Genomic DNA, 19,001 nt, shown 5'->3' with positions numbered 1-19,001 from the left:
TGGAAAGTCATGTTCCCCTTACGCATTGTAGTTGCTGACTTAATTAGTGGTGTATCCTACAAACGAGGTCCAGTTTTCAGGGGAATTGCTACATTCCCTTTGAGGCTCCTTCTAACACACAGACTCATGTTTTAAGTGTCCTGGTTTGTTCTTTGTTACTCTTTTTTTTTTTTTTCATTAAAAATTCTATTCATTTTGTAAGTTATTCTCAATAGTGGCTGCAGTGATATCACTGTTTGGTTTAAGCACCTTTTTCCATTTAACTTTGCCAGGATTATATGACTTTCTATCCCAAGTTCTGCAGCAGTGGTTTCGGTCCCTTTGTAGCTAAGCTTATCTCAATTTTATTTCCATTTCTCTGTTTCTGAAATATTATCTTCATTAAACTTTTGCTTTCTTAGACAAAATATGAAACAAGCATTGCAGAGGTGCATAGGGAAACCCATTGTATAAACAAGCAGTATCTTCTTATGCAGATACAAAAAAACTCTTTGCCTGGGAATTCCTCAGATATACAAAGAAAACAAAACTGCAGTTTCTCTCCACACACACTCTATTGGTTTTGCTGGAGTTTCTCCAAATAAAAAATCAAATTTTAATTCTGGGTTATTACCCAGAAATATGTTCCCAGGGCTCTAAATAAAGGTTCTCCTTAATTCCCACTCCTATGAAATAGTCTTTTTATACAGGCCTAAAAAATGCTCAAACAGAGCACTGGGAAGACTTGGTGAGGTGTATTCTCTTTGATTTTTATGTTGCTCTGTGTACAAGTTTATCTAATCAGATAGATTAGATAAATTTCACAAGCCTGGATCCATCACAGTTGTTAACATCAACTGAGGTTTGCAGTCTTTCCTTTCATCTCTCAGCTTGTCCTGAGACAGCAGTTTCCAAATTGATCCAAAGCAGCTATTCCTGGAATGACTATAAGGAATAGTTGAATAAGGATGACTGGGCAGAACTAATTTATTATTCTCATTGTTTTCTGCATGGTCATCTCTTTTCTATGGCTTTCTATGGTGTAAGGAAATGATTTGATTCTTATTAAAAAAGAAAAAAAATCACACTGATTTCTCTAGGTTCTGATTCAAGTTCTGTGCCCCATTTTAGTCATAACCTTGTTGGGGTCCTAATCACAACAATAAGTGCACTGAACAGTACAAAAAAAGTTTGAATGCTGAAAGCTGTAACAGTTGATTAACTCACAAATGAATACCCAGTTTTTACGTTCTTCAAAAATTTTGTACTATAGTATTGGGAGACATTCAAAGTTTCAATGTTTTTCTGGCTAATGAGTGGTTTTTATGGCTATATGGTTGTGCGTATGTGATGGTATGGACCAAAGAAAATTATCAGCCTTGTTAGTGACTCTGAATCCCATCTGTATTCTGCAGCACACAGCTCTCATTCTCTATTTTTCTTTTGTAGGAAAGTGTTTTAATTCCTACTGGAATTCCTACTGTGAAATCACTTTTGGAGAAGAAGAGAAACTGATACTGATGGAGAGACTAATGCATCTGCCTTAAGGCTATTCTTTGCTTTTCTTTTTCTTTAGCACAGCCAGCCTGGCCCAACAAAAGGAAATAGGATGTTAGAAAAAGGTACATGGTTTCTTCATACTTTTGTTTTCATAAACAAACAAAAAAAATACTGAAGGATCAAACTCCTCCAAGTATCAGCATTTAAACTAGTTGCCAGCTATCTGGTACTAAAACTAAGCCTTCTTTTTGAGACTCGCTTTCTTACACCTTTTTTTGCAGCCTCAGTACTAATTGGTGCTCAAGATACATGCTGAACTAACTGGATTTTATATTTGTTTCCACCAGCAAATAATAAATTATTTAGTCTTTTGTATGTATGGATGATCATTAATACTGATTCTTACTAAGTCTCTACATTTACAATGTGCAATTACTTTCATTTTACTTCATGGAGTTATAGAGTGATCTATTGAGACATGACAGTGTGTGCATGTTGCAAATAATTCAAGAGTGAAAGAAGCTGCATGAACCTTCAGAATAAACATTGCACATTACCCAAAATCAGACAGACATTTGATTTACTTCCTTAAAATTCCTCAGGTAGCAAAAGAGATATGATTGAGAAGTTTAAAACTACAGTTTAGCTAGATCTAAAATATTTTCTCTCTCTCCCTCAAAGTCTGATTCTCAGTAAAGTCTTAGTCTTTATTTGCTAAATAACATCAGATTTTTAAAAGTGTGATGATGTACCTTTGAGTTCAACAGAGAAATCATGAGCATTCATAATTACCAGATATTTTGTCAAGGCGAAGAAAAGATTTTCAGTGTTTTGGATTCTGTTGTAATAATTTTCAATTGTATCTTTTTTAACAGCCTAAAAGTAAGAAAAGTAGCAGTTAGGATACTTACATGTTGTAAGTTAGCATTTGAAAATCACTGGTGAGTGTGCCAATGCTGTGTCTTTTTGTCAGGAGTAACTCAGTGTAATCCCCTCCACAAAGCTCTGAGCCAGGGGCACTGTCTCAGGGACAGCAAATTGCAGTCTGGATTTCATGTAACTCACATTAATTGATTCATCCGCCTGTTCAAATGCGGGAAAAAGTATCAGGCCCTAGATATGATTATTATTTTGTGTGTGACTTTTAAGTGGGTTTTCTTCTGCATGATTCTGACTTGCTCAGAGACTTGATGATGAGCTGAAAGATTTTTCTTTTCTTAGCACTTGATCTAAGGCCCATCAGAGTCAGTGAGCAGCAACTCAGAAACACTGAGGAAAGCAGAAAGATAAAGACACTTTTTTTAAACAAGACATTAAACAGGTTTTCATTCAGGGAGAGTACTTGATATAAACATTAAGGAAAGGGTAGTGCTTATTAGCTTCCTAATCACCACAAACCCTGCAGCAGTGCAAATCCCAAAGACTGGGGGTTGCTGCATTCCCACCTCAAACAAGTGGCGTAACAGGATGTCTGCCATTGCAGTTCACACAGCCAGGGCACATGGCGGAGTAGGCTGTGCCAGGCATGGAACAAAAGGAAAGCAGGAGGCAGCCTTGCTCTGGAAGTTTCTGATTTATTCAGAGGAGACAAAACCAACTAAAACAAAGCTGTGCCCTTTCACTCGGTTTTCTTGGCAAAGTCAGAGCTAAGCCTCAGGAGATTTTGTGGGTTTGCTCTGCATATAATAAAAAATTAATTAATTAGGGTTAATTTAAAAGCTGAAAACAAATTTTAAGGCTAGTTAAATCTTCTAGAATTCTTGCCTTTTTTTTTTCCCCAATTAATTTTTTAGAGTCTGGAAGGCTAAAATAGAAAATACAGTTCAATTACACAATAGCTTGCTATGAAACATTCACCTCAATGATCTGATTTATTTCCAGCCTATCAACCATCTTGATAGTTTGTGCAGGAAAATTACGATAGATTTCCAACAGGGAGAAAAGCAAATTGCATAAAACACAGCCCAACTCTCTTCATTTGCACAGTCAATGCCAACAGCACAACCAGTTCTGTGAGACTCTACCAGTCACAATTTTTTTAAATGATTGTGAAATGGACAACAGATCAGTTTTCTCCAGATAAACATTTATTTAGCCATACCATTATGCTATTATTTTGTGTGCACGTGTGCATAGAAAGAATTGCATAAATTATCTTTCCTCAAAAGCTGCAGAGTGAATATATTTTATGATGACCATTACAGCCTGTCTGATGCCCTGATGCTCGGCCATCTAGTTGTGAATTGGCCTGGCTGTTTGCTCCCAAGCTAGCTGTGTATGGGTAGGATCTGCTACTCAGGATTTACTGGTAGCAAGGTCTTGCCTGTGTTCCAAGCCTCAGTAGACCACTCCCCTCATGCTGCCCTTACGGTTTACTTAGGTTGTGGGCTATGTGGATATCTCACTTACCATCTGACCCTCTATGTAATCCTCCAGGAGGAAGGCACTCTCAACAGTGCCTGGTTAAACCAGTGTTTCAGGCTCATAGGATCTGGCCTGCCCTCCTTCACCTTCAGGTGTTCCTAATGTGCAGTGGCAGCTGTTTACCTGCACAGAACAGAATGCCAAATCTCTGAGCAAGAAGCTCCATCAATAATGCTTCCATTTCCTTGTGGATCCCTTTGAAGAAGAAAATCATTGTTTCAAAGAGAAAGGCTTTGGAGGAACCGACAGTCAGTAAAAACTCAGTTGGTCCCAAGGGCAACCTTTTGAGCAGGTTCTGGGCATCCTTCCAGGGAGGGCAGCTGTGGTGTGGATGCTGTAGGACGCCCTGGGCACCAATGGACAAGTGTTCAGTGTGCAAGTCAAACAGAGTTGTTGATTTGCTCGAGGTGTATTCCACTCTGCAGTCTACAACTATAATTTTTTCTAGTGGCCACTGATAGTAGGAATTACTCTTCTTTTAATAATCAAGATAATTTTCGATGCTAAGGAGATGTTTTAGACATCTCCCAGGACATTTCCTTTGCCCACAAGTGAAAGTACGATGGTTTTAAACATGATCTAAAGGGTTATGAAGAGCAAAGAAAGCCCAAATCTCTAATGCTCTGTTTCCGAATCTGTTCCAAACAAAACATTTTCTGTGGCATATTTAAACATTTTAAGTGTTTCTGTGGTCAATTTGCTGATACTTGAAGTGAATATGATATTCATTACAAAGGTTTATTTGAGCTTTTCTTGCCCAGAACGTAGCTGAAACATTGGATTTTCCTTTGTTACCTTCATACAGATAATGCATAGTTCAGTAAAGCTAAGGCTTAGTAAAGTTGCAGGAAAATGTTTTATGACGTGAACACAGGCAAAAGCCATGAGTTATTCCTTCCCATGCTTGAGAGAGGTAATTATGGTATTGCAGGATATATAGTGACAGATAGACAAAGATATGTTTTTATATTTATCCTCAAGTATAATTAATACCCACTTCTGAGCAGAATGTTCTGTGTATTCATTTGCATAATTGGAAGGGGCTTGCCATATCTAGCTGCATTTTTACCTCCAGTAATGCTAATCTTCTTTTTCCCACAGTCTGATTAAACTTTGCAAGTATCTTGAATTACAACCCTCCAACTTCACAGCTCACTGCTATCAGTAGGGATTGATTTGTTTGAGGAAGCTGGCGCTGCTGACCCTCAACCATTTCGGTTGCCTGACCTTCCTGACAAGTAACTCCTGTGGTCATGTCCAAAGACTGGTGTTATCTCCTGTGTCAGAAAGGACTTTAGCTACTGAAAAATTTGCACAGGGATGTTTTATTTTCTTGTCCCAGGGAAAAAGGTGGCCCCTTGTAACTTATAAGCAATAAGTACAAACAGATGCTCAACAACAGCCCAATTAATTATCCATTTTTAAATTTCAAGTTACCCCAAAGCATGTCTCTGGATTTACTGATAGATGACTTACTTTTATGTTTAGCTGCCTCCTCACTCCATTGTTTCCATGGTAACACCTCTGAAACATTGCTTCTTTCTGAGGAGATGAAATGTAAAGTGGCTGAAATATTTGAGTGTTGAAATATTTAAATGAAAACAACAGAAAAATGGTGGAATGAGTCAGACATGACAGGTAGGTGACACCCTCAATAGCTGCTATTAAATCGGACTATGGGTAGCGCTACCTTTGCTGTTCTCCTACTACAGGCTGAGAGGACCTGTGCTGAACCCAGGCTGTTCTGATGCTAAGAGGCAGCTGAGCACACTTATGAGCAAAGCTATCTGAAAGAACCCGCTGGTACCCCTGCAAGGAGTTAGGTATAGCATAGAAGTTTATTTGCAGGAGTGCTGTATGTATTATTTGCCACTGATAAACATTTCTTGTTAAAATTGGCAATAACTACAAATTTTATTAGTATTTTACTGTGAAGTCTGTCAAGAGGTTAACATGGAAATACTGCAAAAAGCAATACTGCCAGTGCTTGAAAACACACCAGTATTTGATTTGACTGCGTCTTTTCATTAATGGTAATGAGCAGGAGTTATCTGGGTTTGGAGGAGGTTGTGCTGCAGGTGTGGACATTTTTGTAGACATAAAGGGAGCTTTTATGAAGGATAATCTTCTTAAAGTACTGCAGCTACAGCAATGTCTCCCTCCTGCTACACCAACTCCTTTCACATTCACAGTACAAGACTTGATCTTCCAAGTGGATGGATGTAGTGGTGCTCGTTTCCCCAGTCTAGGTTGTTTCACTCACCCTCTTGAACCACTTTGATTAAGGTTCCCTTTGTCTGCTCCCACAGATGACTGTGCCTCGCCTCCTTGCTTAGAACCATCTCCTGTTCTCGTGTACCAACCAAAGCTCTCTCTTCCTTCCCTTAAATGCCTCCTTAGACAAATACCTTTCCCCTCACTGTTCTGGACTCTGAACCAGCCTTCTCTGTTCTCCCCTCTCTTGTCTGAACATAATTAATGAGCAAATTAACCCTTCTTTCTTATCTTTTCCACACGAGACAACGTGAAACAGCAATGAAATAAATGCCGCAAACTCCATTGAGCACTGTTCCCACTCACTTGATTTCTCTGATTGCCATTCCTTCTAGACTATCATTTTACATTATTTTATACACTGAATTTATCTTCCCAGAGCAAGGTTGTTTTGTTCCTACTGTCTATAAAAGAACCTGATTTCTACTAACTTTACAGAAGTAAATGGTAAGAATATTATTCCCCTTCTCTAATTGACAGTTATGACAGTTCCTCTTAGCTTTAACATTAGAGATTTTCAACAGAATAAACTTTTGTTTTTGAAAGTCTGTGGTCAGATGAGAGGAAAAATCCACAGATCTCCCCAAGTTATGCTCACTAAGTGTTAAAAAAAGATGCCAGTCAAAGTGGGAGGTGTAAATTTTCTTAACGTTATTCACCATAATTTTATTTTAAAAGCTTTGATAGGCAGTCAAACATCAATTTCAGTATAAAAATGGATATTAAGTTTCAGAGCAAGCCCACTCAAGATTAGGGAGAGTTGATGTTGCCTTAGGAAAAGGGAATGAACAGGATGACCTTTCCAGGTTCCTTCAAGCATATGTTCTACAAGTCTCTGAATAAAGACAGTTCTCACCTTTTCAATATTGTTGTTTCAAGGACATCAGTTACCAGGACATACATTCCTTCACTTACTTATATACCATTTGGAGTCTGCAGTTGTTTTTTTCCACAGTCACAAAGGATGAATACTCACTCCTAATCTAATGAGGAAAAGGAGCTACCCTGTTGAATCTCTCCCAGCTACCCCAACAGGGCTTTCACTGAACCTCTTCAGCCTTCATGCTTTCAAGCACTGACATCATCTGAGGCTTTTTCTGTGTGAGAATTCTCCACAGCTTCCTCCTGTGTATTCATAAGATCACAGCAGCCTGTGGTTTGGGCTAACAACACATAGCTGTTGAAATTTTTTCTCACCGTAATGAATCAATTTTTGCTTAGTTAATGATCCTTCTTATTCTGAGGGACTAGCAAAGGCTTTTGGAAACAGATCCCAGTAGGTATCAAAGCTGAACAAAAGTGTGGTTGATTGAGGTGTGCGAAGATGTCTCCTCAATAGCTGTTTTGAATTTCACTTATTTCACAGACATACAAGAACTTTCCAAAAGAAAACAAATGGAGAGCATTTTATGGAACTGAATTTAGTTTCTTTATCTGGCAGAGGAATGAAATTATGGAGAGCAAACAAATGTGTTGTATAGTGATGGAAAAATGCTGCGATTAGCCTGCAGAGCTTTGACCTTCCCCAATCCCTTGTAGTTAGCATGATGGCAGCTAACCTCATTCCTCACAGTTATGGGTAAGCACAGTCAAATTTCCCAAATCCTCTGGGAATAGGGCTGAGAATCAATAGTAAGCTCAAACCCACATGTAGATTTGAAGAGGAGGAAGGAATTCTCCTTACAGAGAGAGGAACAAATGAGAAATTTGCACTGGGCCTAGAAGATCAAGAGGTGAGGAACAAAGTCATGCGTAGCAAAGAGAGGGAAGGCATAGGGGAAGCAGAGAAGTAGGCAGAAGAGAAAGTGACTGTGAGAGCAGAGAGTAATACAAAATCACTGGCAAAATGAAAACACAGTAAAATCAATGACGCTGGGATTCAGTGGAGACAACAAACTTGAGAAACTGAGAAAGAAAGAATGGTATGTGTGTAGGGGAGGATATGCTGTGTAACAGTCCTTGCAAGTTAACTCCCATTTCGGTAGGGCTTTATGCATGTGCATGAGTTCTTCAAATCTGACAAGCATTTAATCAGATGCCTATAGCCCTGAAAAACCTAGTGGGCGTTAAACATAGATGCTGTGATGAATTTGGAGGGCTTAGACAATACTGATTTAAGGGGGCAAATATTGAGGTTTTTCTAACAAACTCCCTTTTTTAGGTAGATGTTGACTGAAACCTTATGGGCAGAAGAACATATTGAATACTACTGATATGCATAATGTCTCATTCTGTACTGCAAAAAGACATTTTGGCAGACTTAGAAAAATAAATAGAGCCAATGTACCTAAACTAAAATGTGTTAACAGCACATGACATCAGGAGTCAACTGATCTTATTTTCTTGTAGCTTAAAGGAGATCAGATCAAGTGCCTACATCTGGTTGGTACCTTTTGTTCTTACTGTATGGCAGGAAGATTATATGCATTAGTTTGACCTCCTTCCTGGGCTTATGCGAGGTTGTTTATGGCATGTAGGATATGAGGAATTCTTGCTTGTAGCATCTCTACATACTGTGGGAGAATCCCATTATTTTTGATTGATTACTGTTGAACTCCCAGGTAGGGTCTTGGTGAGTGCGTTGCTCCTAGACAAACATTGAATGTAGGGTGTAATCACAGATGCTCATCAGAAATACAAAGTAGCATTACCCAAGATTATTAAAGAGAAATCAGCAGCAGGAAGAATGCAAGATATAAAATACAAGGGAGGAGTTGGGTAAGCTGAAGAAAAATGTGGTTCCATATTACAATGTGAGACTGCCTTCTTCTTCATCGCTATTTAATTTTGGTTCACAGTTGAATTAGTTGCAGCCTTGGAAGCAAAACAAAGGTCTGAGTTAAATTACAGAAATAACTCTGTATTAAGGCAAAGTTTTGCCTTTGAAACATGCAAAAGTGTAATAGGATAATACAACTGACAACTGTCCACTAGAACTGGAAAATGAATGGGAGATAAAAATCTGACAATTCATGGAAAGACATTGAGGATCTTAACACAAGGATGAGTCCTAGGTACTACAGTTGGAGCTTCTCTGTAAATACAGTGGTCCCAGTTCAGGGTTTACACATCACAGAGACTCTGGTCAAACCCTCAGTGCTGATGACAACACTGGATCTGCTTTCTAAATTTCCAGTATGGTTCAGCAAAGCACTTTTCACCAGTTCCTGAAGAACCATGTGTATATATATACACATCTAAGGAGATATGGTGGCCTGAATTACTGTTCAACATTTAAATATTGACATGCTAATATTTGCTTTCTCCAAGCTTATATTGTCAAGTCATATTCATGTGTCCCCCTTACCCAGGGACCGGGTCCTAAATAAGCACAGGATTGCTTCCTCCTTGACAGTCAGGTGATTATGGACAGCATTGAGCTAAGGTTCTCTCCATGACTGCCTCATACGAACTACCTGGACCAAATAGCAAAGGTGGGATCCCAGTCTCTTCTCTCACCAATGCCTTTCCTCTCAGTTGAATTTTTATGGCTTATGGAAGATTTTCTGATCTTTTTTAAAGAAACATTGTTGGCTTTCCTTTGATATTACCTTCTGACCGTGTGGACAGAACAAGAGAATTGATATATGGATGCTCTTTATATCAGTCGGAAAAGCTGGACTTAAACAGGCTCCTAGGGCTGGTTGGGGGCCTGTCACAAACAATCATCTCCTAATCAGCCAGGCTGCTCACTCAGCTGATGCACTCTCAGCTCTTCTGTGCTGGAACAGTCTTCATGGACAACTAACAGGGCACCAGTTTCCAGCTGCCTGGCTGTGCTGCTGCTTTTTCTGCTCCTTTTATGGGGTGCCATAGAGAATTAATCCAAACATACTTCTCCTTCAGCTCTCAGCAGCATCAATATTTTCTTCTCAGATGAGCTGCTTTCATGGATCTCCTGTGAGACGCTCCCTAATTCAAAGCCTTTGGCTGTTACTCAGTTCAAGATACTAATTGTGCTTGAGATGAAAAACAAGCAAATTTGGCAGTGCAAGATGAAACTAGCATTAGTATGTGCTTTTAGTGAGACATTTTGGCATAGGACATACACAAAAGTTAAATGATCACAATGATAAGCACAGTAACAAGAAAGAACCGTTACTTGCATTTGGCTTAAAGACAAGTGCTATTTAATATTTTCTTCCTTTACACTTTGTTTTGATGATATTTCCCAAATACCTTTAATTTTCAAAATGTAATTCTTTCAGAACTCCTAGACCTAATCTGGAAAACATTTTGTTCTTACTGTAATGGAAACAGAACATCCAGGGTATCACCATACCACTCACTGTGAAGGCACCACTCAGAAAACCATGTGTCTCACTCTTTCTTTCTTTTTTTTTTTTTGAGACTATTAATGGAAGACTGCATTGAATTTATACACAGATGTTCTGGTTGCAGTAAGAGATAGCAATAATTTCAGATTTAAAAAATGAATGTAAAATTTGTAATGCCACCTTAGGCAGAAAGCATTTGCCTCTTTTTTGCCCCCGACACTGTATCACTATACCCTCATAAACAGCATGGATGTCTTAAATCCATGATGAAAATGTTGGGATGTGATTGCAGTAACAACCTCCACGTGAATGGCTTGAATGCACTCAAACAGATCCCTGAGGTGCAGGTCCTGACTGCTGTTGGGGAGAGGTGACTGGAGCTGAGTTCTGCAGCATACCACTTCCGTTTGAGACATTCTACACAAAGAGGTATCTGACACATTTCACAAAAAAAACCCACCAAAATAAAAGTGATTTCGAATTCTGTTCTGAAAGTTCAGTATTCAAGAACAATTTTGAGGCTGCCCTGTGATCACCAGACTGATTAAAAATGCTAATCAGAAGCTTGTATGATTAGGAGATTAGTACTGTCTGAACTTTGATCTGCCTCCTTTGTGTACACAGGAGGGGGAGAGACACACCATCATGGGTAGCAGATTTCTGTGTGAGGGATTCACAAGAGATCTCTTCATGGTTTTGGGTTTTGTGTTTTGCTTTCTGTTGCTCACAGGGAAGGCCTCAGGGTTTCTATAGTCACTAACTGTTACCTCTAAAACAGACAACTTTTTAACAGCAAGAAAAAGGAAAACAAACTGTGTCTGAAAAAGGCAATATTATAATTGCATTCCTGTTACTAACCATGTGGTTTGGTTTGATCCATGTGATGTTCATAGGACTTGACAGAATTAATGAAAATCCCTCACATGTGAAACTTAGGACCTCTAACAATGGTTCACTTCCATGGTCTTTGTGTAAACATCCCATAGATGCAAATATGAAATACCTGTGAATACCTGTGAATCACGGCCTGTGATCAGGAGTGCCATGGCTTTGAAAATGTCCTCAGCATAAAGAATAAGTAAGAGAATAAGCATGGTAAATAGAAAAATCACAAGCAACCTCCATCAGCTGCAGCAAGAGACTCAACCATCAGGACAGCTTCTCTGAAGCCATGGCCTTTATCAGTGAAGAATGGTCAGGCATTGGAACAAGCTGCCTTGGGAAGTGGTGGAATCACCATCCCTGGAAGTGCTCAAAAAATATGTAGATGGGGGACATGGTTTAGTAGTGAATGTGTCAGTGCTGGGTTAATGGTTGGACTCGATCCTACAAGTATTTTCCAATCTTAACAATTCTGTGATTCTAAGAAGATTATAAACTTACAGCAAGTGGATACTGAAAAAAACCAACAAATCTCTGCAATACCCTCCAGTGTCACCATCCTTCTATTGCTAGACAAAATCTTCATACAGAAAACTACAGTCTTATTAAAGCTCTTATTAAACACAGAAGAAGAGGATGGCAGACTGGTGTTCACATTACCACTCTGGATGGAAGCAGAGGCTTTAGCCCCAGCAAAGAGGTGATGGAAAGCCACGTGAGGAATTAGCTTTCAGGTATTATGACAGATGACAGGGTATGAAAGTGGCATCTCTACTGACATGGCCAACCAATACCTTCACTGGAGCTTAAAGGTCTTCAATGAAAAAACCCCCAGTCCACTATAAACAACAGTGCTGATCTAAAGACCTTCATTTGCCTTTATCCAGATTCCAATGCCTCTGTGTCTAACTAGCCTATAAGTTTTTTTGGTCAGGGATGGCTTTCACCATTCTGGGTTCAGAACAGTGAGATTCTGGGTTCAACTGTGAGATTTCTTATATGGCCATGGAGAGAAATAAAGGGACATAATCTGGCTTGTAATCTTCTCTATTACCTTCTTTGTAGTAGGCAAGAGCTTTCAGTGTTATTTTTCCTATCTCAGCAGCTATAAAGGGAATGGAAGAGAGAAGACTGGAGCATGTCTCAGTGCCATTCTTCTAACATGCAGTTGTTTTCCTGCTTTAATGTAAATCAGAAGGTCAAAAGCCCATTAGAGCCTAGGTGCCACTGGAGCCTGAACAGTTAAGACACACAAGTTTCTGTAGCTATGAGCATGCCAGCAACAAGGTTAACACAACTGCTTCTCTTTGGTTCCCCAGTTTGAGTAATGCCTTTTGCACTTGAGACAATTGGCAGTCTTCAGCATGAATCTAAGAGCAATTTCACACGCAGTGTGTACCATGGCATCCTGAGCACTGTGCTGCTGAATCTCACTACAGCAGATAGAATTCACAAGCAAAATTAAAAAACACATTAGAATGATGGGAAAGCAGAGGATTGGTGATATTTTATTTGTGATGATTTGTTTTTGTAGGCAGGATATTTGTATTGTAATTATGACACCATTAGAAACAATGCCAGATATGAAGCATTGTATGTCCTCAAGCACATGGACAAAGATCCAGCCGGAATCACCTGAAAGGCCTCCTGTTGTAAACCAACTGCTGTATGGAAAAGAAGATCAGATGAGTTAATCCTGTTTTGCCTACATGCTCTTCCTCACATGCACAGCATTTCTGGGAGGAATACATGAACTGATGCCTGTGCTGTAGGAGGAAGTTCCCAGAGCTGCTCTCGTTGGCTAACAGTAACCACTTAATTAATGTAAACATCAAATTTTAGTTAAAAAAAGAAGCAAAATCCACTGTGGCACAGTCTGGAACTAACCACCGTTGCACAAAATGGGTCATTAATTTGTCGTCCTGAACACCACATGTTCGTTGTAGTGCAAACTGCTTGCAGAAGCATCATTCTCCCCATGGAAATCCATCTTGAAACGCATCTCCTGGAGACAGCTGGAAGAATCCCAAGCCATCAGTGCCCGACGCCCCCGTCACCACGGCACCCCGGCACTTTCCCTCCAGCCCACTGCCCTCCGACCCGCTCCAGCGGCCGCTCTCCCACCCCAGGCGACCCCAGCCCCGTCCTGGATCCCGGTCCGCACCCCGGCTCCGCGGCACCTGCCGCTGCCCGCTCCCCTCCGCGCACCGATGGCCCCGCCAACCGCGGCACCGGGAGCGGGTCATTCCTGCACCGTGCAGGGGAGAGGATTAATTTCCCCAGTTATTTCTTCCCCCCCGCTCCGCGGTGGGGGAGGGCACCCGCGCGTTGCCATGGGTGCCGGAGGAGCACCCAGAAAGTTGCGGGAGAGGGGCGGGCAGAAGGGGCCGGGCTGCCCGCCGGGGCTGAGTGGCCACTCGGCGTCGCGCTGAGAGCCCGCGGGCGGCTGTGACGCCCACCCGCCGCCCACGGCTGGCGGCAGGGGAGGGAGGGAGGACAGGGATAAACTTCAAACTTGGCCGAGCGGGCGGGCAGGGAGCAGCATGGATGTGTCCGTCGTCCCTCGGTGCTGACCCGCAGCCCGCGGCGCGCTGTGGGGCGGGCGCTGCCCGAGGAGCTTGGCGCGCCGCCGCGCCGCTTCCTCCGCCGCCGGCCATGGTGCGTGTGGGGCGCTGGGCTCAGCCCGGCCCCTGAGCGCGACGCCTCCCCCCGCTCCGCTCCAGGGCTGCCGCCGCTTCCCCGCGCCCCCGCCCGCCGCCACCTGCCTCTCCGCCGCGCCGCTGTCGACCTGAGGCCCTGGGCATCGCCTTCTCTCCGCGCTGCAGCCCGCCCGCTATGGAGCCGCCCGCGGGAAGCTGGCGGGAGTGAGCCCCGCTTTTCCCACCGACCCCGCTGGCCGCCCCCTCGGCGCCCGCGCTCGCTCCGATGGAGCCGGAGGGGACGCCGCTCGCTCCCCCGAAGACCATGCTGCTTATGCTGAGGAAAGTTCGCAAGAGGCGGGAGATGCTGCTGCAGCAGCTGGGCTTCATCTGCGCCATCCTCTTCTTCGCCTGGTGCATGTCCAGCCTGCTCTCCAGAGCGGGTGAGTGGCGGTGGCGGCGGGACCGGCGGACCCCGGCAGGGCCGGGCGGGCGGCTGGGGCGGCCCGGGGGCTGCCGCCGCCCCAGGAGCAGCCGGGGTTTGGCGGGGTCAAGCGGCGGCGGCTCTTCCCGTTTTGAGTCTCCCAGTGGAAATACCCCGGCGGGCGGGGGAGCAGCGCGGGTTCCGCGGGAGAAACCCCTGCGCCGGGCGGAGGCGCGGGGTGGATGTGGATGCCCCGGGGAGAGAGGTGGCTGCGCCGCTGGCGCCTGGGGGTTCAGGGCTCCCCGGCCCCGAGTCCGCCGTGTTTCTCGGGCCATGGACCGAAGGAGCATCACGGGGCAGCTGCGTGCTTGGAACGGCCCTGAGAGAGTTTCTCCCTGCCGCTGCATCAGAGTTGAGTTCTCTCCGGCCGCTTGTGGTCCCCGTTGCAACTTCGGGCCACCTTTCATTTTGTCCTTAGGTTGTAAACCTCCATCAGCTACAACTGCTGCTTTTCTCAATCTCACACGCACACCTAACATCTTGCCCCCCCATTACAGTATGAATTTGACAGAAATTCTGCATTTTAGGCAAGGAACAGTGCTAATCATATGTTTTGTAGAGAGAGTATTATATAGGGAGTCTTTTGCATCCTTTGTGCAACTGCTGTGTTGGTAAACTGATGCATTTATAATTAACCACATGGCTGGGCTGTAAAGTGTGCAGCTTCAGGCCCTCTTCATGCAATATGCTTCACATCACTCAAATACAAAGACTAAGGTTGCTGGGGCAGCACTTGGGTCCCTAGATAGGGCTGCCGGCAGTCCTTGAGGATTTAAGAACAAAATCAACTAAGCCTAGATCTTACGTCTACATTTAATAAAAGAAAATCAGATTTCAGCACAATTAGGATGGACCATATGCTTAAATTAGAGCTGAAGTTCAAGTGTATGCTTTAGGGAAGAAAAATCTGCTGGAACTTGTTATACTTTGTAATGCCCTTGTGCTCAAATTATTGCCTGATTTGTTTGAGCTGTATCTAGGATGGCAATAAGCCATCCATAAAAGAATTCAGCATCTTAGACCATTTAGCATATTGCTCATCTTAAAACTTTCAACTTGTATTTTAAATTGTGGATTTAGAGTATACTGTCGGTTTCTTTATTTAGAACTGTTTGTCATGCCTATGGGATTTTTTCTCTTGCACCAGCTATTTATTTTCATAAACTTACTGGTTTGTGAAAACAAGTACTGGGGGTATGAATATGTTTGCATAGTTTGAGAGGGTTTTTTCTTGAACTTATTGTTTTTCTAGAACTTTTTTAGGTTTACATGAAAAATGTCATGACTAATGAAAGTTTTTAATCTCCTGGGTTATCAACTAAATCCCTCATAACCTAATTTTTTTATGGTATGCTGCATCAGGTAGTTGGGTTTTTTTCAGCTGGCTAATTTACAATACATATTATCCATAAACACTGACCATCTGTTCTCTATGTTTCTTATAATTGTGGCTCAGAATATTTTAGCAAATACTCTAGAAAATCTAAGTTCCAGGCTAGATTTTTTTTTTCTTTGCAAGAGTTACTGTAACAAAACACAACCATTACATGATGACAATGTAAACTTTAAGATCAGCCATGGAAGAATTTTTGTTGTTATTATAATATGTTCATTTGAAAAGGATAAGATTGAGGTGGAAGTGATTTAATTAAGAGGTTCTGTTCTTTATTTGATTATTTTAATTGCATACCTTACATTATCACAAGTGCTCCTGTACTCTATTTAGCAGGTTTCATTGAGAATGCTTCTGGAGTATGAGTTGAGGCTCCATTGACTTCTAAAGAAGTTTGTTTTAGTTAAGACTTACGAGGGTTCACTATGCAGTTACTTTCCATTTTCTTTGACAAGTTATGAACGGTTTGATGTTATCGAATATACCCACCACTGAAAAGTTCAGCATCTAGACTCAGAATAAACTAAAATGTAACTGGAACATGCCCATACGCATTTTTATTTTTTTTGTGAAAGCAGTGATGCAGTATATGCAAATGCAGGTGGCAAAATGGAAGTGTGGTTGTTGCTTATGTCGGCATTGCTGGGCTGTTTTGTCTATAGGAACTGCTAAGAGTTGGCTTTCACAGGTACAGGCTTCAGCATTTGCTTGCTGCAGAGTATTGTCCTGTTGTGGGTCACAGCCATTCCGATGGCCAGAGCATGTTAACAGCTCAGATACTGCACCTTCATAGCTGGTTACACCCCTGGGAGGTGGGAGCACCCAGCATACGTCTGTTGGCACGTGCTCCAGTCACACCTCGATTTTGCTGCGCTTACATTCTGATGGTCTGCTCATGCTCCTCACCAGTGGGTGCACACAGTCCAGTTAGGGTGACGTACAAAAAATCAACTTTAATGGGAATAACCTCTTTCTGTTTAATACAGGACGAGAACCAATTGTTGCAGACAGAGGTACCATATCAGAACTGTGGAGGAATAGAAGGTTGATGGCATCACCTAATGGGACACATGAAGAGAAGAACTGTACAGAGCCAGGTAAGATGGGAAAACTTTGTGGTGTTTTGAGATTGGGTAGTGCCATGATGACCAAGCTGCAGTGATGCGTAAACATGAAAGTGTTAAACTTAAAAAAACCCCAGGGCTGTTCTTTGAAGAAATAAGGTTTATAGTGCTATGTAATGTTTTGGGGGTCTTTATGAGACTAGTGCTGACAATTTGATTTCTTTAATTTTGTTTCTTTTGGTGCTTATTAATTTCTGTCCAGCTGGTACTGAATGTATTGCACTAGTAATGAGAGGTGTGCTCTTCTTGAAACTATGAGTAGCTAAACATGCTGTGTTTGAGATGACATCTGAGCACACTAATTTGTGTTCATTACCATTATACAGTTAACCATGCTTAGCTAGTTTAATGATAAACTATTCAGTGTAGGAATTTATATTGTGTGAACGGGGAAGATGAGGTAAGTGATATGGAAACCCTGGAATCCATTTTACTTCAGGATATCTATCTTGGCCAGGCAATAAGAATTGATTGAGGGCAGGAATAGATGACGCATTTTAGTATCAGTGTTAGTCCACAATGCTTTCATGTTCCCATCTGTCTTCCCAATGTGTATTTCCTTTCTCTCTCTCCTTGCCTCTCTGTGGTTTACGGTGTGTGGGAGATGAGACATTTTGCCAACGGCGCTAGCCAAGTTAATTTGAAGTTGAGATTTTTTTTTTTAATATGACTCTTTGATCAACTCTTTGATGGCAATTGAGTCTGTGCCTTCTTGCAAACAGCAACAGCATGAGTTCTAGGATACTGTCAGCTCCAGGCACTAGGAGAGTTCGGAGCAGTACTCCTGCCCCTCACTTAGTATTCTTTCCTACTCCTCTTCTGTTTTCTTCCATATATGTGATGTGATATATGTAATCATGTCTGAGCACACCTGGAGCCAAGGCAATAGGAGCCACAAAATTGTAGAAGCTACATCAGAAAGATGCCTATGAAAGTTCTGATAGGGATTTCCATTTAGCACGAATGAGAACTTTTTTACGATGATAGCACTGCCAAGGGAAAATGTACGATTGTATGTAAATTGGAATTTCGGGAGCAGGGATGACTTCTTCACATGTTTAGAACAAATAGTTCAGCTCCTTCCATTCCTCTAAAATTGCAAGATTACTGTAAGAACAATTGGAATAGATAAATACAGTTGAGTCATTTTGATTTGCTTTCTGAGGCTCGGGTCACTCAGGTGCACTTTTCTCTGTAACCACGAGAGCTGGACACAAGGGAGGCCCAAATCTGCCTCAGGATGCTGAAGTTCTAAGAAAAATATCACAAGACTTGCATTAAAGTAATGATTTCTAGTCACAGTGATGATATTAGACTTTCTTTTAAAAAGTGTTTCTTCTGTTAGAACACAGATTTACAGATGAAATCTGACAGGATTGCAACTGTAGCATTTTTAATCACTTCCTGTTATTCTGCAGTTATGTACAGCTTATCATTGTGTATCTTCTGCAGCTGAAGGAGGAATTGAGATGCTGCATGAGTGGCTAGATGTAAGATAGATGCAAATAAAGTAAGCATCTGAAAATAGCTGAAGTTGATGTTTCTTGAACAGGAATGGGTCCATAAGAACCAATTATTGTTATTGCTCAGTAACAAGTTCTGTAGATTTGGGCTGGGTTGTTTGTTTTGTTTTGTTTTGTTTTTTTTTTTGGTGGATTGGTTGATGTTGGTTTTTTGTTGTTGTTGTTGTTGTTTTGTTTTGTTTTTAATTATTTTTTCATTCTTGTCTCGTAGCCTGGGAATGAGATTTGGCTTGTAATGACAATAAGGTACAATGATGTAAAACCTATCAAAAAAGGAGCCAGTAGCATAGCTCATCTCTATGGGAATGTAGCTTGTTATCACATGATTACAGAGAGAGAAGTCCCAGGAAAGGTCAAGAGGCTTGATGAAGATTGCATAGAAAATTGGTGAGAGAGTGTGGATTTTCAGTTAGTATATGAATATACCGTTCTCTATGGGCTCCTTTACGACATGTACTTATTCTTACCTATGCCATCTCTTGTGTCTGCTTTAAGCACAAGG

The 19,001-nt window shown here is 41.8% G+C and overlaps 1 protein-coding gene across 2 annotated transcripts in view; it reads left to right on the top strand.

Moving 5' to 3' along the window:
* The first annotated feature begins 13,842 nt into the window (after positions 1–13,842).
* The window catches only part of SLC24A4 (solute carrier family 24 member 4), a 90,760-nt gene continuing 85,601 nt past the window's right edge, over positions 13,843–19,001 (top strand). For both annotated transcript variants that reach the window (XM_051806639.1, XM_051806638.1), the window contains exons 1-2: positions 13,843–14,418; positions 16,839–16,949. In XM_051806639.1, the coding sequence (XP_051662599.1) occupies positions 14,262–14,418; positions 16,839–16,949 (268 nt within the window). In that variant the 5' untranslated portion in view covers positions 13,843–14,261. The remainder of the gene's footprint in view (positions 14,419–16,838; positions 16,950–19,001) is intronic.

Source organism: Manacus candei, unplaced genomic scaffold (assembly GCF_025592945.1).
Source record: "Manacus candei isolate 608988 ecotype Guabito, Panama unplaced genomic scaffold, ASM2559294v1 h1tg000067l, whole genome shotgun sequence".
Lineage (NCBI taxonomy): Eukaryota > Metazoa > Chordata > Aves > Passeriformes > Pipridae > Manacus > Manacus candei.
Note: the sequence above shows the minus strand (reverse complement) of the source record. Positions and strands in the feature narration are given on the sequence as shown.